At 62.1% G+C, this 17,966-nt stretch overlaps 1 protein-coding gene across 1 annotated transcript in view; it reads right to left on the minus strand.

Moving 5' to 3' along the window:
• The window catches only part of HUWE1 (HECT, UBA and WWE domain containing E3 ubiquitin protein ligase 1), a 57,801-nt gene that overhangs the window by 33,032 nt on the left and 6,803 nt on the right, over nucleotides 1-17,966 (minus strand). Inside the window, 30 exon segments of the mRNA XM_062512095.1 lie at nucleotides 268-662; nucleotides 1,361-1,487; nucleotides 2,092-2,268; nucleotides 2,786-2,867; nucleotides 2,960-3,087; nucleotides 4,249-4,401; nucleotides 4,836-5,105; nucleotides 5,823-5,918; nucleotides 6,760-6,882; nucleotides 7,360-7,587; nucleotides 7,945-8,176; nucleotides 8,499-8,621; nucleotides 8,878-9,094; nucleotides 9,452-9,658; nucleotides 10,146-10,246; nucleotides 10,470-10,603; nucleotides 11,040-11,285; nucleotides 12,247-12,423; nucleotides 12,521-12,578; nucleotides 13,263-13,474; nucleotides 13,562-13,653; nucleotides 14,182-14,359; nucleotides 15,515-15,621; nucleotides 15,732-15,812; nucleotides 16,103-16,204; nucleotides 16,497-16,608; nucleotides 16,692-16,832; nucleotides 16,921-17,048; nucleotides 17,124-17,274; nucleotides 17,814-17,914. Of these exon segments, the coding sequence (XP_062368079.1) occupies nucleotides 268-662; nucleotides 1,361-1,487; nucleotides 2,092-2,268; nucleotides 2,786-2,867; nucleotides 2,960-3,087; nucleotides 4,249-4,401; nucleotides 4,836-5,105; nucleotides 5,823-5,918; nucleotides 6,760-6,882; nucleotides 7,360-7,587; nucleotides 7,945-8,176; nucleotides 8,499-8,621; nucleotides 8,878-9,094; nucleotides 9,452-9,658; nucleotides 10,146-10,246; nucleotides 10,470-10,603; nucleotides 11,040-11,285; nucleotides 12,247-12,423; nucleotides 12,521-12,578; nucleotides 13,263-13,474; nucleotides 13,562-13,653; nucleotides 14,182-14,359; nucleotides 15,515-15,621; nucleotides 15,732-15,812; nucleotides 16,103-16,204; nucleotides 16,497-16,608; nucleotides 16,692-16,832; nucleotides 16,921-17,048; nucleotides 17,124-17,274; nucleotides 17,814-17,914 (4,679 nt within the window).

A 17,966-nucleotide genomic window follows, 5' to 3' on the forward strand; every position in this document is an offset into this window, starting at 1 on the left:
GACAGCATGGGGACAGTCAGGGTATGGGGACAGTGTGGGGACAGCATGGGGACAGTCAGGGTGTGGGGACAGTCAGGGTGTGGGGACAGTGTGGGGACAGCATGGGGACAGTCAGGGTGTGGGGACAGCATGGGGACAGTCAGGGTGTGGGGACAGTCAGGGTGTGGGGACAGCCCAAGGACAGCGTGGTGACAGTCCCTCAACTCCCCTCTCTCTGCCTTTACTCACGTCCCTCCCCATCCCCATCCCCATCCCCGTCCCCGTCACCTTCTCCATGGTGTGCCTGAGCGTGCAGGGATCCTCGATGATGTGCCGGAAGAGCAGGGTGACGAGCGGGGTGAAGCCGGTGAAGCCGGAGCTCTGCGTGAGCGCCAGGATGGTTCGCGTGGAGCGCAGCTCGGCGAACAGCAGCGCGTGCTTGTGCTGCCGCGTCAGGCGCAGGCACAGGCGCAGCGTGGCGTGCAGCGTGTCGGGGTCCACGGGCACCCCCAGCATGCTGACGCACGCCCGCAGCACGGCCGGCACCGCTTCCTCTGCCAGACCCCGCACCGGAGCCTCGGCATCGGCGCCGGGGTCGTCGCCGGGATCGTCCGGGGTGGTGCTGGGGGGAGATGGGCAGGGGGCGGTGGGGGTAGGGGTGGGGGTGGTGGTGGGGTCTTCGTCTGTAGAAGGAGGGTCTGGAGCTGTGGGGGTGAGGAAATGTGTGAGGGGGGTTTGGGAGGGGTTTTGGGTATTTCCACGGAGGGGGGGGGTGTGATCTGCCTATGGCTCCTCCATGAGCATTCTGATCCCACACAGAGTCTGTGACCCCTGCCATGGGCCCTATAGCCCCCCCACAGCCTCTGTGACACCCCCGTGGCCCCCATAACCCCTATAGCCCCCCCATGGCCCCTATGATCCCGCCACGGGCATTCTGACCCTATCAGGGCACCTATAACCCTCCCATGGTCCCTATAGCCCCCCCATAGCCCCTATGATCCCCCCAATGAAGATTCTGACCCCCCCATGGTCCCTATGATCCCCCCAATGAAGATTCTGACCCCCCCCATGATCCCTATGACCCCCCCCCCATGGCCCCAATAACCCCCCATGCCCCCCCATGACCATTCTGACCTCCTCATGACCCTTCAGTACCCCCCAACAACTCCCCAGACTCCCCCAAAACCCCTCAGACCCCCCCACAGCCTCTCAGATCTCCCCCATAACCCCCCCCAAAACTCCTTCCCATAACTTCTCAGACACCCCCCCCCCCCCCCCCCCAAGCTCTTTGACCTCCCAAAATCCCTCAGACTCCCCCAAAACCCTTCGGTTTCCTCCCAAAACTTCTCAGACCCTCCCAAATCCCCCAGCCCCCCCATACCGGGGGTCTCGTCCTTGCCCTTCCCCTCGGGGTCCTCGCCCCCCGCCTCGTCACGGCCCTTCCCAGCCCGGGGGGGTCTCAGCAGTGTCAGCATCACTGGGCGTCGGTTCCCAGTCTCCTCGTTCACCTGGGGGGACAAGGGGGGGACAGCAGGGGTCACACGGGGTCCCTCCTCATGGGGTGACACTGGGGGGGCACCGTGAGGTCACACAGGGTGACACTGAGGGCCCTCCCTCTGGGGTGACACCATGAGGTCACATAGGGGGGACAGTGGTGACACGGGTCCTTTCCGATGGGGTGACACTAGGGGGACATGGGAATGACACCATGGGGTCACATAGGGGGGCAACAGGTGACACTGTGGTGACACCATGAGGTCACACAGGGGGACACAGGGTGACACTGGGGTCACACAGGAGAACACAGGGTGACACTGGGGCTGTGTTTCCCTGTGCTGGGTGGCCCCAGGGCTCTGTGTCCTGCCCTGGGTGACCCTGGGCTGTGTCCCCACAGCCCAGGCCGTGTCCCCAGCTGTGTCCCCACAGCCCAGGCCTTATCCCCAGCTGTGTCCCCACAGCCCAGGCCGTGTCCCCAGCTGTGTCCCCACACCCCAGGCCGTATCCCCGCACCCCAGGCTGTGTCCCCAGGTGTGTCCCCACAGCCCAGGCCGTGTCCCCAGCTGTGTCCCCACACCCCAGGCCGTGTCCCCAGCTGTGTCCCCAGCCCCACACCTGCACCATGGTGGTGAACTGCACGGTGTAGCGTCGCCTGCCGGCCGTGAAGCGCACGCTGGGCTCCCCAGCCCTCCAGGCCGCATCGATGGTGCTGTTGTTGCTGGCGCTGTAGCTGCACCAGCGGCCCGAGCGATCGTCGAACCAGCGCCAGTTGTTCCCGCTCGCCTGCAGGTACTGAGGGGACACGCGGGGACCGGGGGTCAGCGGCCTGGAGCCCCCCCGTGTGTCCCCCCAAAACCCGCTCGGGGCAGTGATGGGTGGTCATGGTGGGGTGGGTGAGGCGACTGTCCCCATCCCAGGGACACCGTGTGTCACCCAGGGCTCTGTGTCACCCCCTGTGTCACCCAGGGCTCTGCGTGTCACCCCGCGTCCCCCAGGGTCCGGTGTCATCCCATGTCCCCTGGGCCCTGTGTGTCCCCCAGGGCTCTGTGTCCTCCCTGTGTCACCCCCTGTGTCACCCTGGCTGCTCCATCCCTATCCCAGCCCCACCTCATATCCCTAGGGCCCCCCAGAATCCCTCAAATCCCCCTGAGATTCTCCCCCAGGATCCCCCAAATTTCCCCCAGGACTCCCAAAATTGCCCCCAAACCCCCCCAGATTCCCCATGGGATCTCCCCGATTCCCCACAGGGCCCCCCAGACCTCCCAAATTTCCCCCAAATTCCCCACAAGATCCCCCAGATTCCCCCCACCTTGTTCATCTGTGCACGGCGCTTGGAGGACACGGCTGTTTTCTCATAGAAATCAATCAGCAGCAGAACTGGGGTGATCCACCTTTTTTTTGGGGGGGACCAAAGAGCTGTGAGAACATCCCAGGTGGGATTTTGGGGGGATCAGGGGGGGTTTGGGGAGGGGTCACTCCTTACTTGGGGGTCTGCACCTCCTTGTGCTCCTTGGCTGCCTGCAGGCAGGGCTGCACCACCTCCAGCAGCTTGATCAGAACATCCAGCACACAGCTGGACTCCACCACACGGGCACAGGGCAGCTTCAGCTCCTGGGGCACCCCAAAAACATCAGCACCCCGAAATATCCACCGAAATACCCCCAAAATCCCGACCAAAATATCCAGAAACATCCCTGAAATATCCACAGGAACAGCCCCAAAATACTGGCAAAAAACCCCAAAACCAGCACACAGCTGAACCCTGCCATGGGGGCCACAGGGCAGCTTCAGCTCCTGGGGCACCCCAAAAACATCTCAAACAAGCCCAAAATATCCACAGAAACACCCCCAAAATATCCACAGAAACACCCCCAAAATCCTGATCAAAATATCCAAAAACATCCCTGAAAAATCCACAGCAAAACCCAAAACCAGCACACAGCTGAACCCCACCATAGGGTCACAGAGCACCTTCAGCTCCTGGGGCACCCCAAAAACATCCCACCCCCCCCCATAATAGCGTCTAAACACCCCAAAACACCCCCAAACTTCAGGATTTTTGGAAAACGAGCGGCCTCCAGAAAACACCCTGCAGATTTTGTGAGGACCAGTGACCCTGGGGTGTTCCCTTAAAATTTTGGGGTTCCCCCAAGGTTCTGAGCTCTCCCCCCAAGTTCTGGGGTGCCCCCAAGGTTTTGGGTTCCTCCTGGGGTTTCATGGTGCCCTTCCAGCTTTTGGGATCATTCTCAAGATTTTGAGGTGTGCCCCCCCCCCTCCAGGTATTGGGGTCCCCCCAGGTTTTGGTATCCCCTACTGTAAAGTTTTGGGTTTCCCAACCACCCCCAGGTTTTTGGGGTTCCTAGCAGGTTTTGAGGTCCCCCATGGTTTTGGATTTGTGGTTTTGTGGTCACTCCCAGAGGTTTAGGGTTACCCCTGAGGTTTTGGGGTCCCCCCCGGAGGTTTTGTGGTCACTCCCACAGGTTTAGGGTTACCCCTGAGGTTTTAGAGTCCCCCCACAAGCTTTGGGGTTGCCCCAGGTTTTGTGGTCACTCCCACAGGTTTAGGGTTACCCCTGAGGTTTTGGGGTTCCCCCCAAAGCTTTGGGGTCCCCCCTGGTTTTAGGTTTGCCCCAGGTTTTGGGGTGTCCCCAGGCTCTGTAGTCACTCCCCCAGGTTTTGGGCTACGCTCTGGTTTTAGAATCCCCCTTGGGATTCACCCCAGGTTTTGGGGTCCTCCCAGGCTTTGTGGTCACCCCTGCAGGTTTTGGGGTACCTCGAAGAGCAGGGTGAGCAGCAGGATGCGCGTGGCCAGGTTGGAGGCCTGGGGCAGGGTGGCCATTTGGCTGATCCACTCCGAGACCGTCTTGGTGTCACTGGTGGTCAGCGGCACGGCCGCCTTGATCAGGACATCGGCCGCCTCCCACACCTGGGGGGGACAGGGGTCAGTGGGGTCAGGGGTCAGTGGCCAGTGGGGTCACTGCAGTCAGTAGGGTCAGAGGTCAGTGCAGTCAGTGGGGTCAGGGGTCCCTGAGGCATGGCCACCTCCCACACCTGGGGGGACAGGGGCCAGTAGGGCACCTCACACACCTGGGAGTTCAAAGGGTCACAGGGCAGATTCAGGTGTGGTTTAGGCTCAGTTTAGGGTCTAGGATTGATTTAGGCGTGGTTTATGTCATGCTTAGGTCAGATTTAACTCTCCCTACCTGCTGCACCACCTGCTTGAGCACCGAGTCCCAGCAGGCCGGGCCATTGTACCCACAGCCAGCATGGGGCTCAGGGTGGGTTTAGGGGGCTCAGGGTGGGTTTAGGGGCCTTAGGGTGGGTTTGGGTCAGGTTTAGGTCAGGTTTAACTCTCCCTACCTGCTGCACCACCTGTTTGAGCACAGAGTCCCGGTAGGCCGGGCCGTTGCGGCGCACGGCCGTCATGAGCAGGTCGCAGACGCGGTACACCGTGTCCGGCAGCTCGTCCAGCAGCTGCGAGCAGCCCGGCAGCATCGAGTCCGTGAAGGCTCCGAGCTCGGCCGGCTCCAGGGGCTCGGCCCCCTCAAACTTCTCCAGGCACTTGGCCTCCTCCTCCTCCTGCCTCTCCCGGGCGCGCCGCTCCTCCTCCTCCTTCCGGCACGTGGCCTCCTGAGAGCGGAATCATGGGGTGAGCAGTGGGGACAGGAGTGGGGTGAGAAATGGGGACAGGAGTGGGGAGAGGAATGGGGACAGGAGTAGGGGAATGGGGTGAGGAGTGGGGTGAGCAGTGGGGAGAGGAATGGGATGAGCAGTGGGGACAGGAGTAGGAGAATGGGGTGAGGAGTGGGGTGAGCAGTGGGGAGAGGAATGGGGTGAGCAGTGGGGACAGGAGTAGTGGAATGGGGTGAGGAGTGGGGTGAGCAGTGGGGAGAGGAATGGGGTGAGCAGTGGGGACAGGAGTAGTGGAATGGGGTGAGGAGTGGGGTCAGCAGTGGGGAGAGGAATGGGGTGAGCAGTGGGGACAGGAGTGGAGTCAGAAGCAGGGTCAGGAGTGGGGGAGGGAATGGGGCTCAGGGGAGAAATGGAGGAAAACGAGGGGAATGGGGTCAGGAATGGGGTGACGGGGAGAAATGGGGGAGATGGTGTGGAGGGGGAAACTGCGGGGAATGGGGAAGAAATGGGGGGAAAATGGGGGAGCAACTGGGGTGAGGACTGGTGTCACGAATAGGGTTTGGGGGAGAAATGGGGTGAGGGGGGAGAAATGGAATCAGGATTGGGGTGAGGAATGAGGTGTGGGAGGGAAACTGGGGAGGAAATGGGGGAGAAGTGGGCATTTGAGGAAGAAACGAAGATTTGGGACAGGAAATGTGGTTTTTGGGGTCCCACCTCCGGGGACTCGGCGCGCTGCTCCATGGGGATGTCCTGGCCCAGGGACATGGCGATGGCTCTCATCATCTGATCCTCCTCTGACATGCTCAGGTCCTGGGGGGGCAGCGTCAGGGGCTGCGGGGACCCCAAAACCACCCCCAAACCAGCCCAAAATACCCCCAAAACCACCCTTAAAATTCAGCAGGAACCCCCACATCCCCCCATACCATCCCAAAATCGCCCCAGAGGCCCCAAAAACTTCCCCTGGCCCCCCAGAACTCCTCAGGACCCTCCCAAACCACCCCAGACACCCCCATTCTGCCCCCCAACCCCTCACTGACCCATGCCAAGCCCCCCAAACCCCTCCCTGTACCCCCCAAATCTCCCCATTTCCCTTTTCCACACTGTAGTACCCCCCCAAACCCCTCCCCATTTTCCCCTGCCCCAGAACCCCCATTTCCCATCCAGGACCCCCATTTCCTCCCCAGCCCCCCCCAGGCTCCCTCATTTCACTCTCAGACCCCCACCCCCCCCCCCATTTCTCCCCTAGACCCCTCCCATTTCACCCCAACCCTCCCATTTCTCCCCCAGACTCCCCAATTTCCCCCATCCAGCCCCCCATTTCCCCCCCATTTCCCCTTCCAGCCCCATTTCTCCCCCAGGCTCCCCCACTTCTTCCTCCCCCCCCAATTTTCCCCCAGGCTCCCCATTCCCCCCAAACCCCCATTTCACCCTCAGACACCCCCCATTTCCTCCCCAGCCCCCTCCCATTTCTCCCCCAGGCTCTCCCATTTCTTCCCCATATCCATTTCCAGCCCCCCCCATTCCCCTCCCAAGTCTCCCCTATTTTCCCCTCAGGTTCCCCCATTTCACTCTCAGACCTCCCCCCCCGCCCCCCAGGCTCCCCCATTTCCCTCCCAGCCCCCTCCCCATTTCCTCCCAGCCCCCCACGGACCCGTGCCGAGCCCCCCATGAGTGGGGGTGGGTGGGTGAGCAGATATTCCGTGGCCTGCTCCATGGTGTTGGTGTTGAGCAGCGCCTCCATGGCGTGCTCCCGGGAGAAACCCATGTCCATCAGCTGGGGGAACAGGGGGCAGGGGTCAGGGGGGATTTTGGGGGTCAGGGAGGGGTTTGGAGGGGATTTGGGGGCACAGGGAGGGGTTTGGGGGTATTCTGGGGGAGTCAGGCAGGGGTTTGAGGGGCATAGGGAGGGGTTTGGGGGGATTTTGGGGGCTCAAAGAGGGGTTTGGGGGGATTTTGGGTGGTTAGGGAGGAGTTTGGAGGGGATTTTGGGTGGTCAAGGAAGGGTTCGGGGGGCACAGGGAGGGGTTTGGGGCGTTAGGGGAGACTGAGAGAATCATTGAGAGAATCCCAAACACAAACTTCACCATCCCGAGAACGACCTGAATTCCCAAGGCCAAATTTTTCCATCCCCTCCCCATTTCCCCATGGAATTTTTAACCTCCCACCTCCCCATTTCCCCATGGAATTTTTAACCTCCCACCTCCCCATTCCTCATTTCTCTATCAGATCTTTAACCTCCCCGTTTCCCCACCTGCTGCAGCTGCTGCTGGTTCACGTGGGGCTCCCTTCTCGTGCCCCCCTCGTCCCCCCCGGGCTCATCGGGTGCTGCTCCCTCCCTCTCCCGGCCCAGGCGTTCCCGCAGCAGCGGCTCTGCCCTCAGGATGTGGCACAGGATGGCGAGCATGGACTCGGCCATGCGGCCCCCGTACACCTTCAGGGGCCTCCGCTGCCACAGCTGCTTGATGCAGGCGAAGGCGGCCTGGGGACAACGTGAGGACAATGTGGGGGTGGGTCTAGGTCACCCCAAATCACCGCTGTGTGATGAAATTCCTGTGTCCCCAAATCGTCCCTGTCTCCCACAAAGCGTTTCTGTGACTCACCCGAAATCAACATTTTCCAATTTCTCCCCAAAATCCACGTTATCTCCTTAACCCCATTTCCCCACAAACTCCATTCCCTCCGAAACCCCATTTTCCCCCAATCTCCCATTCCCAGACCCCATTTCCCCAATACCTCAATCCCCCAGCCCCTATTCCCGTACCCCCTACTCCATTCCCAGCCCCCACTCCCCCATTTCCCAGCCCCCATTCCCCCAACCCCATTTCCCCATTCCCACCTTCTGGGTGACCACGAGAAAGCGCAGGGCGCTGAAGGGGGGGTGTCCGTGTGGGGGGCCTTTGGCGGGCAGGGCATGGGGGGACTCCAGCACCGTGCTGGGGTTCACCATCTTCTCCACCAGCATCAGCCACGCGTCCAGGAACTCGCCGGTGCCGTCCGGCAGGTCGGGGTGCTCCAGGCCCTCCCCCACCGGCACCTTGCCCCCCATGGACAGCGCCCAGTTAAAGGTCCTGGGGGGGGAAAAGGGGATTGGGGGGGGTTGGGAGTGACCCCGAGGTCATGGGAGTGACCCTGAGGTCATGGGAGTGACCACAGGGTCATGGGGGAAGAAAAGGGATTTGGAGCGTTGGGAGTGACCCTGAGGTCATGGGAGCATTTCCCCCACTCAAAGGAGGGGATTTGGGGGATCAGAGTCCATGGTCTGTGTGTGGTCAGTGATCAGTGTCCGTGGTCAGTGTGTGGTCAAGTGTCTGTCGTCAGTGTCCGTGGTCAGTAGTCAGTGTCCACGGTGTGTGGTCAGTGTCCCTGGTCAGTGTCCAGTGTCCAGCTCACTCGAAGAGGGCGTTGTGGCCGCCGGAGCAGAGGAATTTCTGCAGCATGAGGTGATAGGGGAACTTGCGCTCGTCGAACAGCATGGGGGACGTGAACCCCACCGAGCAGATGAAGAATGTCAGCCTGGGGGGCAGAGGGGTCAGTGCTGACCACAGCACCGGGCACAGCACTGTCCTTGTCCAGGTGCCAGCCCCTGGAGGTGGCAGACCCACCCCTGTCCCTGCCATCCCAGTCCCTCCCCATTCCCAGCCCCTCCTGTCCCAGTCCCACCCCTGGTTGGTCCCAGTCCCATCCTCTCACCCGCTCCCAATCCCATTCCCATCCCCAGCCCCATCCCGCTCCCATCGTCCCCGCTGTCCCCTGTCCCGCCGTCACTCACCGGAAGCGCGGTGTGGGGGTGTAGGGGGGCGGCTGCCAGCTCAGCCCCTTGGTCAGCAGCCGGGTCAGGGCCGAGGCCGTGGCCCGAGCGGCCGCGGTGGGCGCGGGGGCAGCGGCGGCCGCGTGGTGACTGCGGCGCTGCCGAACCGGGGACCCCACGCACAGCTTGACCAGCAGCCCGAAGAGCTCGGCCAGAGCCCGGCCCAGCCGCGAGGAGGCTGTGGGAGGGACGGGGGGACACGGTGAGACACTCGGGGGACAGAGAGTGAGACACTCGGGGGGACACGGGGTGAGATCCTTGGGAGACCACCAGGGGACATGGGGTGAAACCCTTGGGGAGATACAGGAGACAGAGAAACACAAAGGACAAGGGGACACAGGGTAAGACCCTCAAGGGGACACAAAGGGACAGAGGGACACGGGACAGGAGGACGCAGGGTGAGACCCTCGGGGGAATACAGAGGCCTAGGCCATTTATAGAACCCCGCGCCCCCATTCTGAGGTCCCCCTGACCCATTTTTTGAACCCCCAGGCCATTTTCGGATCTCCCTGACCCATTTCAGGGCCCCCCTCACCTGAGAGCAGGGGTTTGATCTGTTTGATGCGAGCAGCCATGGCCGGGGTGATCTTGGCCTTGGCTTTGGGGTCGCTGGCGCTGGGCTCGTCCGTCTCCATGGGGGCCAGGGGCTCCCCCTCCAGCCCCATCCCCTCCAGCAGCCCCTGGGCTGGGGGGGGGTCACTGCCAACCCCCCCCGCAGGGCCTGGGGCTTCCGCCTCACCCTCTGTGGGGGAGGGGGGGGTGAGAGACATGCAGAGACCCCAAAAAGGGACATTTCCTACAAAGACCCCCAAAATGGACATTTCCTACAGAGACCTCCTCCCCTCAGAAAGGGACATTTCCTACAGAGACCCCCCCAAAAAAGGACATGTCCTACAGAGACCCACCCCCAAAATGGACATTTCCCACAAAGACCGCCCGTTCCCCCAGAGACCACCTCAAAAGGAACATTTCCCACAGAGACCCCCCAAAACCTTTCTGAGATCCCCCCAAGCCCATCCTGCTCCTCCTCCCCAACCCCCTATAACGCCCATAAAACCCCCCCAAAAACCCCCACATATCATCCCGAGCCCCCCACAAATCCCTTGCATAAAACCCCCCAAAAATCATCCCAAACCTTCCCAAAACAGCCCCGAGAATCCCCTAAAACACCCCCCAAACCCCCATACATCCCCCCAACCCCCCCATAAATGCCCCCCAAAAATCCCCACCTGCCCTGCGGCCGCCCTGGGGGGGGCTGGGGGCCGTTTTCTCCTCCTTGGGCACCAGTTTCTGCATGTCAGCCTGGCCGAACTCACAGCCCGGGGGGAGGCTGGGGGGGCACAGGGGGGGCACAGGGCTGGGGGCACCTCCTGGGCACCAGAGAGCTCCCCCAGTGCCCCCCAAACCCTCCCAGTCCACCCCAGTGCCCCCCAAACTCTCCCAGTGCCCTCCCAGTACCCCCCCAAACCCCCCCCAGTACCTCCAGTGCCCCCTCCCAGTGCCCCCCAAACCCACTCCAGTACCTCCAAATGCCCTCCCAGTACCCCCAGTACCTGTTGGGAGTGCACAGGGAGAGCAGCACGGTGCTCTCCCACACCAGAGAACAGTAGAGCTGGCTCAGCTTGCCCAGCACGCTCAGCCCCAGCTGGGACCCCCACTGGTTCACCGAGATGGCCCTGATCTCGCTCTGGGGGGGCAAGGGCACCCCAAAATCCCGTGAGGTCCCAAACCCCATTCCAACCCTCCCAAACCCCATCCCAATCCCCCAAACCCCATTCCCACCCCCAAACCCTTTTCAAACTCCATTCCAACTCCCCCAAACTCATTCCAGCTCCCCCAGATGCCTGTCCCACCCTGCAGGTGTCCCACCAGACCCTTTTCAACTCCCCCAAACCCCATCCTAATCTCCCCAAACCCCATCCCAATCCCACCAAACCCCATTCCAATCCCTCCAAACCCAATCCCAGCCCCCCAAATCCCTTTTAAACTCCCCCAAACCCCATCCTAATCCCGCCCCCCCAATACCTGTCCCACCCTGCAGGTGGTCCCTTCAAACCCTTTTCAACTCCCCCAAACCCCATCCTAATCCTCCCCAAACCCCATTCCAGCCCCCCCCCCATTACCTGTCCCACCCTGCAGGTGTGCACAAACATCATGATGAAGGCGTGGGCTGCGGTTAGGGCGTGCAGCAGAGGCGTGGCCTGTGCCGAGAGCGTGGCATCGGCCACGGCCCCGGCCCCGGCCAGCTCCCGCAGCAGCACCGAGCCCCCCGGGGCCTCGATGGGTCTGTGCAGGGGCTCCAGGGCTGACAGCACGGCCTCGAGCTGCACCAGCCCCTCCTGCAGCACCTTGGGCTCGTGGGACAGGGTCTGGGGGGGCAGAGAGGGGACAATGGGGTCACTGAACCCTCCTGGGATAGTGGGACAGGGTCTGGGGGGGCAGAGAGGGGACAATGGGGTCACTGAACCCTCCTGGGATAGTGGGACAGGGTCTGGGGGGGGCAGAGAGGGGACAACGGGGTCACTGAACCCTCCTGGGATAGTGGGACAGGGTCTGGGGGGGCAGAGAGGGGACAATGGGGTCACTGAACCCTCCTGGGATAGTGGGACAAGGTCTGGGGGGGCAGAGAGGGGACAATGGGGTCACTGAACCCTCCTGGGATAGTGGGACAAGGTCTGGGGGGGCAGAGAGGGGACAATGGGGTCACTGAACCCTCCTGGGATAGTGGGACAAGGTCTGGGGGGGCAGAGAGGGGACAATGGGGTCACTGAACCCTCCTGGGATAGTGGGACAGGGTCTGGGGGGGCAGAGAGGGGACAATGGGGTCACTGAACCCTCCTGGGATAGTGGGACAAGGTCTGGGGGGGCAGAGAGGGGACAATGGGGTCACTGAACCCTCCTGGGATAGTGGGACAAGGTCTGGGGGGGCAGAGAGGGGACAATGGGGTCACTGAACCCTCCTGGGATAGTGGGACAAGGTCTGGGGGGGCAGAGAGGGGACAATGGGGTCACTGAACCCTCCTGGGATAGTGGGACAGGGTCTGGGGGGGCAGAGAGGGGACAATGGGGTCACTGAACCCTCCTGGAGTGTCCTGGGATTGTGGGACAGGGTCTGGGAACACAGAGAGTGTCATCAGGGTCCACCAGGATGAATTTGCAGACCCCAGGATGGATTTGCAGCCCCCCAGCCCAAACCAGGATGGATTTGCAGCCCCCCAGGATGAATTCTCAGTCCCCCAGGATGGATTTGCAGCCTCCCAGTCCACACCAAAATGGATTTTCAGCTCCCCAGGATGGATTTTCAGCCCCCCCAAGATGGATTTTCCATACCAGGATGGATTTGCAGACCCCAGCCACGGCCTGGCAGGCTGCAGACGTGGGGAAGTCCACGGGCAAGTTGGGCAACCCCAGGATGGTGACGAGCGGCCGCAGCCCCCGCTGGGCCACGAACTCCTGGCAGTGATCGTCCGTGGTGTTGTTGCTCAGGATGGACTCCACAAACTTCATCTGGGAAAATAAAAAAGGGGGGATCAGGGGTAGTCTGAGCCCCCTCAGGGGGTGTCAGGAGCAATGGGGACCCCCCAGGGATGGTGCTGGGGCTCACCACGTTGAGGATGTAGTCCATGAGCGGGATGGGGATGCGCTCCTCTGTGCCCACCACGCTGCAAGCACAGAGGGAGTGGTGAGGGGGTGGGTGAAGGGGGTGCAACCCCCTCCCCCAGGACACAAAATCAGAGGTCACAAGGCTAGGAGAGACCTCTCAGAGTACCCCGTGACTTCGTCACCCCCTCGTCACTAAGTGTCACATCCATGATTGGTTTTAACACCTCCCTGTCAGATCCTTTCTGGAATGGTTTTGCTGATTTCCAGCTTAAATTTGCCTCCCTTATCTCTTTTCTCCAGGCTGAGCCCCTTCCCCAGCTCCCCCAGTATCCTCCAGACCCTTCCCCAGCTCCCCGAGGAATTTCCAGACTCTTCCCCAGTTCTGCTCCCTTCCCTGAGCACACCAGCTCCTCAGTGTCATTGCAAAATTGGGGACACAGCCCTCAGTGTGTCCCTACCAGCACAATCCCTGCCCTGGTCCTGCTGGCCATGTCATTCCCGAGCTGGCCCAGGCGCCACCAGCCTTCCCAGGCACCTGGCACAGCTGGATTTGTGCACACCTGCACTGATCCCTGGGGACACCACAGACCCCTGGGGACACCACAGACCCATGGGGACACCCCAGACCCCCGGGGACACCCCAGTGACTTGCACTGATCCTCGGGGACACCGCAGTGACCTGCCCTGATCCCTGAGGACCCCTCAGACCCCTGGAGTGACCCAAGCCCCCCTGCTCCACTCACGTCTGGCTGGGCTCAGCCTCGCTCTGCTGGGCGGCCCCGAAGCTCTGCATAGCCTGCACCTCTTCCTCCTCCTCATCCTCGCTCGAGGCCTCCTCAGCAGCGTGGGGCGAGCGCGGGGGCGGCGCTGCCGCCGTCCCGTCCGCTTTCTGCATCGACGGCTTCTGGCAGATGTACTTGGGGTCCCTGCCCAGGCTGCAGATCTCCTCCAGCAGCTGGGGAGAGGCTGGGATTTAGGGGGGAGACCCCCGGGTGGGTTCTGGGGGGGCCCTGAACCCCCACAAGCATCCCCAGGTTGTCACCTTGATGATGGCGGTGGTGGCGTCTGTTTTGAGCGTGGGCTGGTGCCGCATCAGCTCGTCCACGGCGCTGCCCAGGTTGGAGGCTGTGTCACCTGGGGGCACAGAGAGTGGTTTGGGGGGGCACGATGAGCATTTTGGGGGGGTAGAGGTGATTTTGGTGGGGACAGAAAAGATTTTGGCAATTAAAAAAAAGAGACAGAGACTGCTAAGATAAACATAAACACCCACAAAAAACATACAAGTTATTAAAATATTAAGCAAGTGTTTTGTTAAAGGCCTGGTGGGGTCCTGGGGTCACTTTGGGGGTGTCCCCCCAATATAACAGAGCCCCCCCAGATTCCTCAGAGCCTCCCAGGGTCACTTTCCAGGTGCCCCCCGAAACCCTGAGGGCCATCCCATGTCCCCCAACCCCTGAGCCCCCCAGGTCCCTCTCCAGGTGTGCCCCCCAAATCCCTGAACCCCCAGCCCCTCTCTCCCCAGGTGTGACCCCCAAATCCCCGAGCCCCCAGTCCCCCTCTCCCCAGGTGTGACCCCTCTCTCCCCAGGTCTGCCCCCAGCCCCTCTCTCCCCAGGTGTGTCCCAAGGTGTGTCCACAGCCCCTCTCTCCCCAGGTGTCTCACCCAGGGGGTCGGAGCTGCGGCGGCGCCGCATGGCGGGCAGGTAATCGGGGGACAGCAGCACCTTGAAGAGGCGCTCGAAGGGCTGGCACTGCACGAAGCTCTGCAGCCCCCGCGCATTCAGGCACAGCGCGCTGAACACGTTGGGCAGGGAGCCCAGCACCTCCCGCGTGGCTGGCACCTGCAGGGCGGGCAGGTGAGGCACACCTGGGCAGGTGTGGGGCTGGGGAGGGGCAGGTGAGGCACAGCTGGGGAGGTGAGACACAGCTGGGCAGGTGTGGGGCAGACACAGGGCAGGTCAGGGCACACGTGGGCAGGTGTGGGATTGGGGAGGGGTAGGGGAAGGGCTGCAGCACACCTGGGGCAGCGCAGGTAATGAGACAGATGGGGGATATGTGAGGGGACGGGTGCGGGGCAGGTGTGGAGGCAGGTGAGGGAACAGGTGCAGGGACAGAAAATGGAACAAGTGCAAGGACACACAACAGGTGCAGGGACAGAAAATGGCACAGGTGCAGGGACACACAACAGGTGCAGGGACAGAAAATGGAACAGGTGCAGGGACAGGAAACAACAGGTGCAGGGACAGGAAACAACAGGTGCAGCACAGAAAATAGGACAGGTAAACGGGGCAGGTAATAGGACAGATGTGGAGGCAGGTGATGAGACACACAAGGGAACAGGGGCTGGGAAACGCAAGGACAGAGATGAGGGAACAGGTGAGGGGACAAGCACAGGGACAGGAGACGGAACAGGTGCACGAACAGGAAATGGAACAAACAAGCAGACAGGTGTGGGAGCAGGTGAGGGTACAGCACACAGAACAGGTGTGCAGGCAGTGCACAGAAAGTGAGAGCACAAATGAGGTGACAGGTGTGAGAACAGGTACAGGACAGGTGAGGAATCACGCAGCCCTGACGAATGTGAATGGTGCATGCAGCATGATGTCACTGAGGGGATACAGGAGGGGACAGGTGACAGGACAGGTGAGGGGATACCCAAGGGGACAAGTAAGGGTACAGGTAACAGAGCTCACAGATAGCAAAAGCGACAGCACAGGGGACAGGTGAGGCACACTCCTGTCCTTGATGAGCACCGCGTGCAGCATGATGGCGAGGGGACATGCAAGGGTACAGGTACGAGGACAGGTAGCAGAGGTGGCAGCACAGGTGACAGGTAGTAGCACAGAGGACAGGTGAGGCACACTCACGTCCTTGATGAGCAGCGCGTGCAGCATGACATCGGTGAGGGGAGACACAAGGGGACAGGTAAGGGGACAGGTAACAGAGTTGACAGGTCACAGAGGAGACAGCACAGGGGACAGGTGAGGCACACTCACGTCCTTGATGAGCAGCGCGTGCAGCATGACGTCGGTGAGGCCGTTGTCCTGCAGCGAGGACAGCAGCGAGGGCTCCTGGAACACGAACACCGTCACCACCTCGGTCGCTGCGGCGGAGGAGAGAGGGGGGCACTGAGGGCAGGTAGAGCACCTGGCGGGGTCCCCGCAGCTCCGTGCCCGCCCCGCGCTGCCCGGGTGGGGCCGGGGCGTGGCTCACCCAGCAGGAACAGCGAGGGGCCGTAGTACTCGGCGTTGCTGATGATGTGCTTCAGCGAGGTGGGCAGCGAGCCGTCCATCACTGCGGGGACACGGCCGTCAGCGGGCAGCGACACCCCCCCCGCCACCTCCCAGGAGTTTGGGGACATCAGGCCCATGGTGGTCAGCGGGCAGTGACACCCCCTCCTGCCAACCCCGCAGGGGTTTTGGGGACAGCGGGGATTGCCCCTGCCACCCCCAGGGAGGTTTGGGGACATAGGGGACCATCCACCATTTAGTGCCACCCCCCTGCTACCCCCAGGGGTGTTTAGGGACATCTCAGACTGCCCCTGTCACACCCCCAGGGGGGTCTGGGGACACGGGACCACCCACCGTGCCGGATGCCATCGGAGAAGGCGGGGTCTTGGATGGCTTTCTTCAGGAAGTTCAGCATGGATTTGAGCAAAGCTGCGCGCTGGGGGATGCACTGCACTCCTGGAAAGCGGGGGAGGACACGGAGGGGTGAACCCCCTGTGATGTCCCCGCTGTCCCCACCGTGTCCCCAGCCCCGGGGGGCACCTACCACCACGTGGGGAGGGGGTGGAAGCGCTGGTGCCCGGCACTGCGGGCGGCGCCGGCGGCGCCGGCTCCGGCCGGGTTTCGGCCGAGGGGCCGGGACTGCTCTCCATGGCCACGTCAGTCACTGCAAGGGCACGGGGACATTGTAGAGAGGACAGGTGACACCACGGGGGAGCGGGGACACCACTGTTGTCACCCCTGTGCTCACCCTCCATGTCCGTCTCCATGTCCTCGCCCTCAGGCAGGGTGGCGGTGGGCGGGCGCTGCACCTTGGGCTTGATGACGAAGGGACACTCGCGACGGCACAGATCCACCTCGTGCTGGGGGGGGGGACAGAGCTTTAGCACCCCAAACCACACGGGGGGACACCCCAAAAAAGCAGGGCAGGGGCACAGGGCAGCACCTCGAGGCGGTAGATGAAGATGGAGAGCCCGCTGTGCGACTGGAAGGCGGCCATGTCCAGGTTGGTGATGAGATCCACCACGCGCACCGCCCGCGTGACGAACGTGATCTGGTCCTGCTCGTCCCCCAGGAACTTGATCACCTGGAAGAGCAGGGAGGGGACAGACAGACAGGTGAGGCAGTCCCTGATGCACCTGAGAGCCACCCAAAAGGTGAGAGGAAGAACTCACCTTGAGCAGCGCCTCCATCATGCCGCACGACACCAGCGCCTCACCGCCCGCGTCGTAGCTGGCCAGGTGGTAGAGGAAGGAGAAGAGCGCTGTGGCGAACTGGTGAGGGTAGGGCTCCATGGAAGGGTCTGGGGGGTGCACAGGTGTGGTTAGGGCAGGTCACACCCCCCCAGGTGACCCCAGCCCAGCCCCACAGCACGCACCGATCATGGCCTGGATGCAGTTGCGCACCAGCACGGGCAGGAAGCCGTGGTAGGAGGCGGTGCCGGTGCAGTCGATGATGCTGCTGAGCTTCGGGGTGCGCTCCAGGTGCACGATGGACGTCAGCGTCCGCAGAGAGGCTGCCTTGATGTCCTGGCAGGGGACAGGTGAGGCAAAGGTGAGGTGACAGGGGAAGGACACTCGTGTCCTTGATGAGCAACACGTGCAGTGTGACATCAGTGAGGGGATACACAAGAGAACAGGTGATGTGACAAGTAAAGGCGCAGGAGAGGTGACAAATACAAGATGTGAAATAACAACAGCAGGACAGCTGTAGAACAGGTACAGCCGAGGTCAGGTGACAGGTACAGGACAGATAAGGACATACATCCAGGACGAGTGAGGGGACAGAAGCAGGACAGGTGAACCACAGACATACTTGATGTGCAGCACGACTCAGTGAGGGGATACATGAGGGGACAGGTGAGGGGACAGGGAAAGGGACAGGTATATGGACATGTGAGGCAACAGCTGAGGGGACAGCTGAGGAGACAGATAAAGAGACACGTGAGGGGACACCTGAGGGGACACCTGAGGGGACACCTGAGGGGACACCTGAGGGGACACCTGAGGGGACACCTGAGGGGACAGGGGCAGACCAGGGTGGCCGTGGGCTGGCTGCAGGCTCTCACCATCAGCTGCTTGTCGGTGATCTGCAGCACATCCACCAGCTCCTCGATCAGCCCGTTGTACAGGATGCTGTTGGCCGACTCCTGCAGCGCGTTGGAGTACACTGCACGGAGGGGAAAAAAGGGGGGCTGGTCACTCCAAAATGCACCCCCCAA

This window comes from Cinclus cinclus, chromosome 33 (assembly GCF_963662255.1).
Source record: "Cinclus cinclus chromosome 33, bCinCin1.1, whole genome shotgun sequence".
NCBI classification, from domain to species: Eukaryota; Metazoa; Chordata; class Aves; order Passeriformes; family Cinclidae; genus Cinclus; species Cinclus cinclus.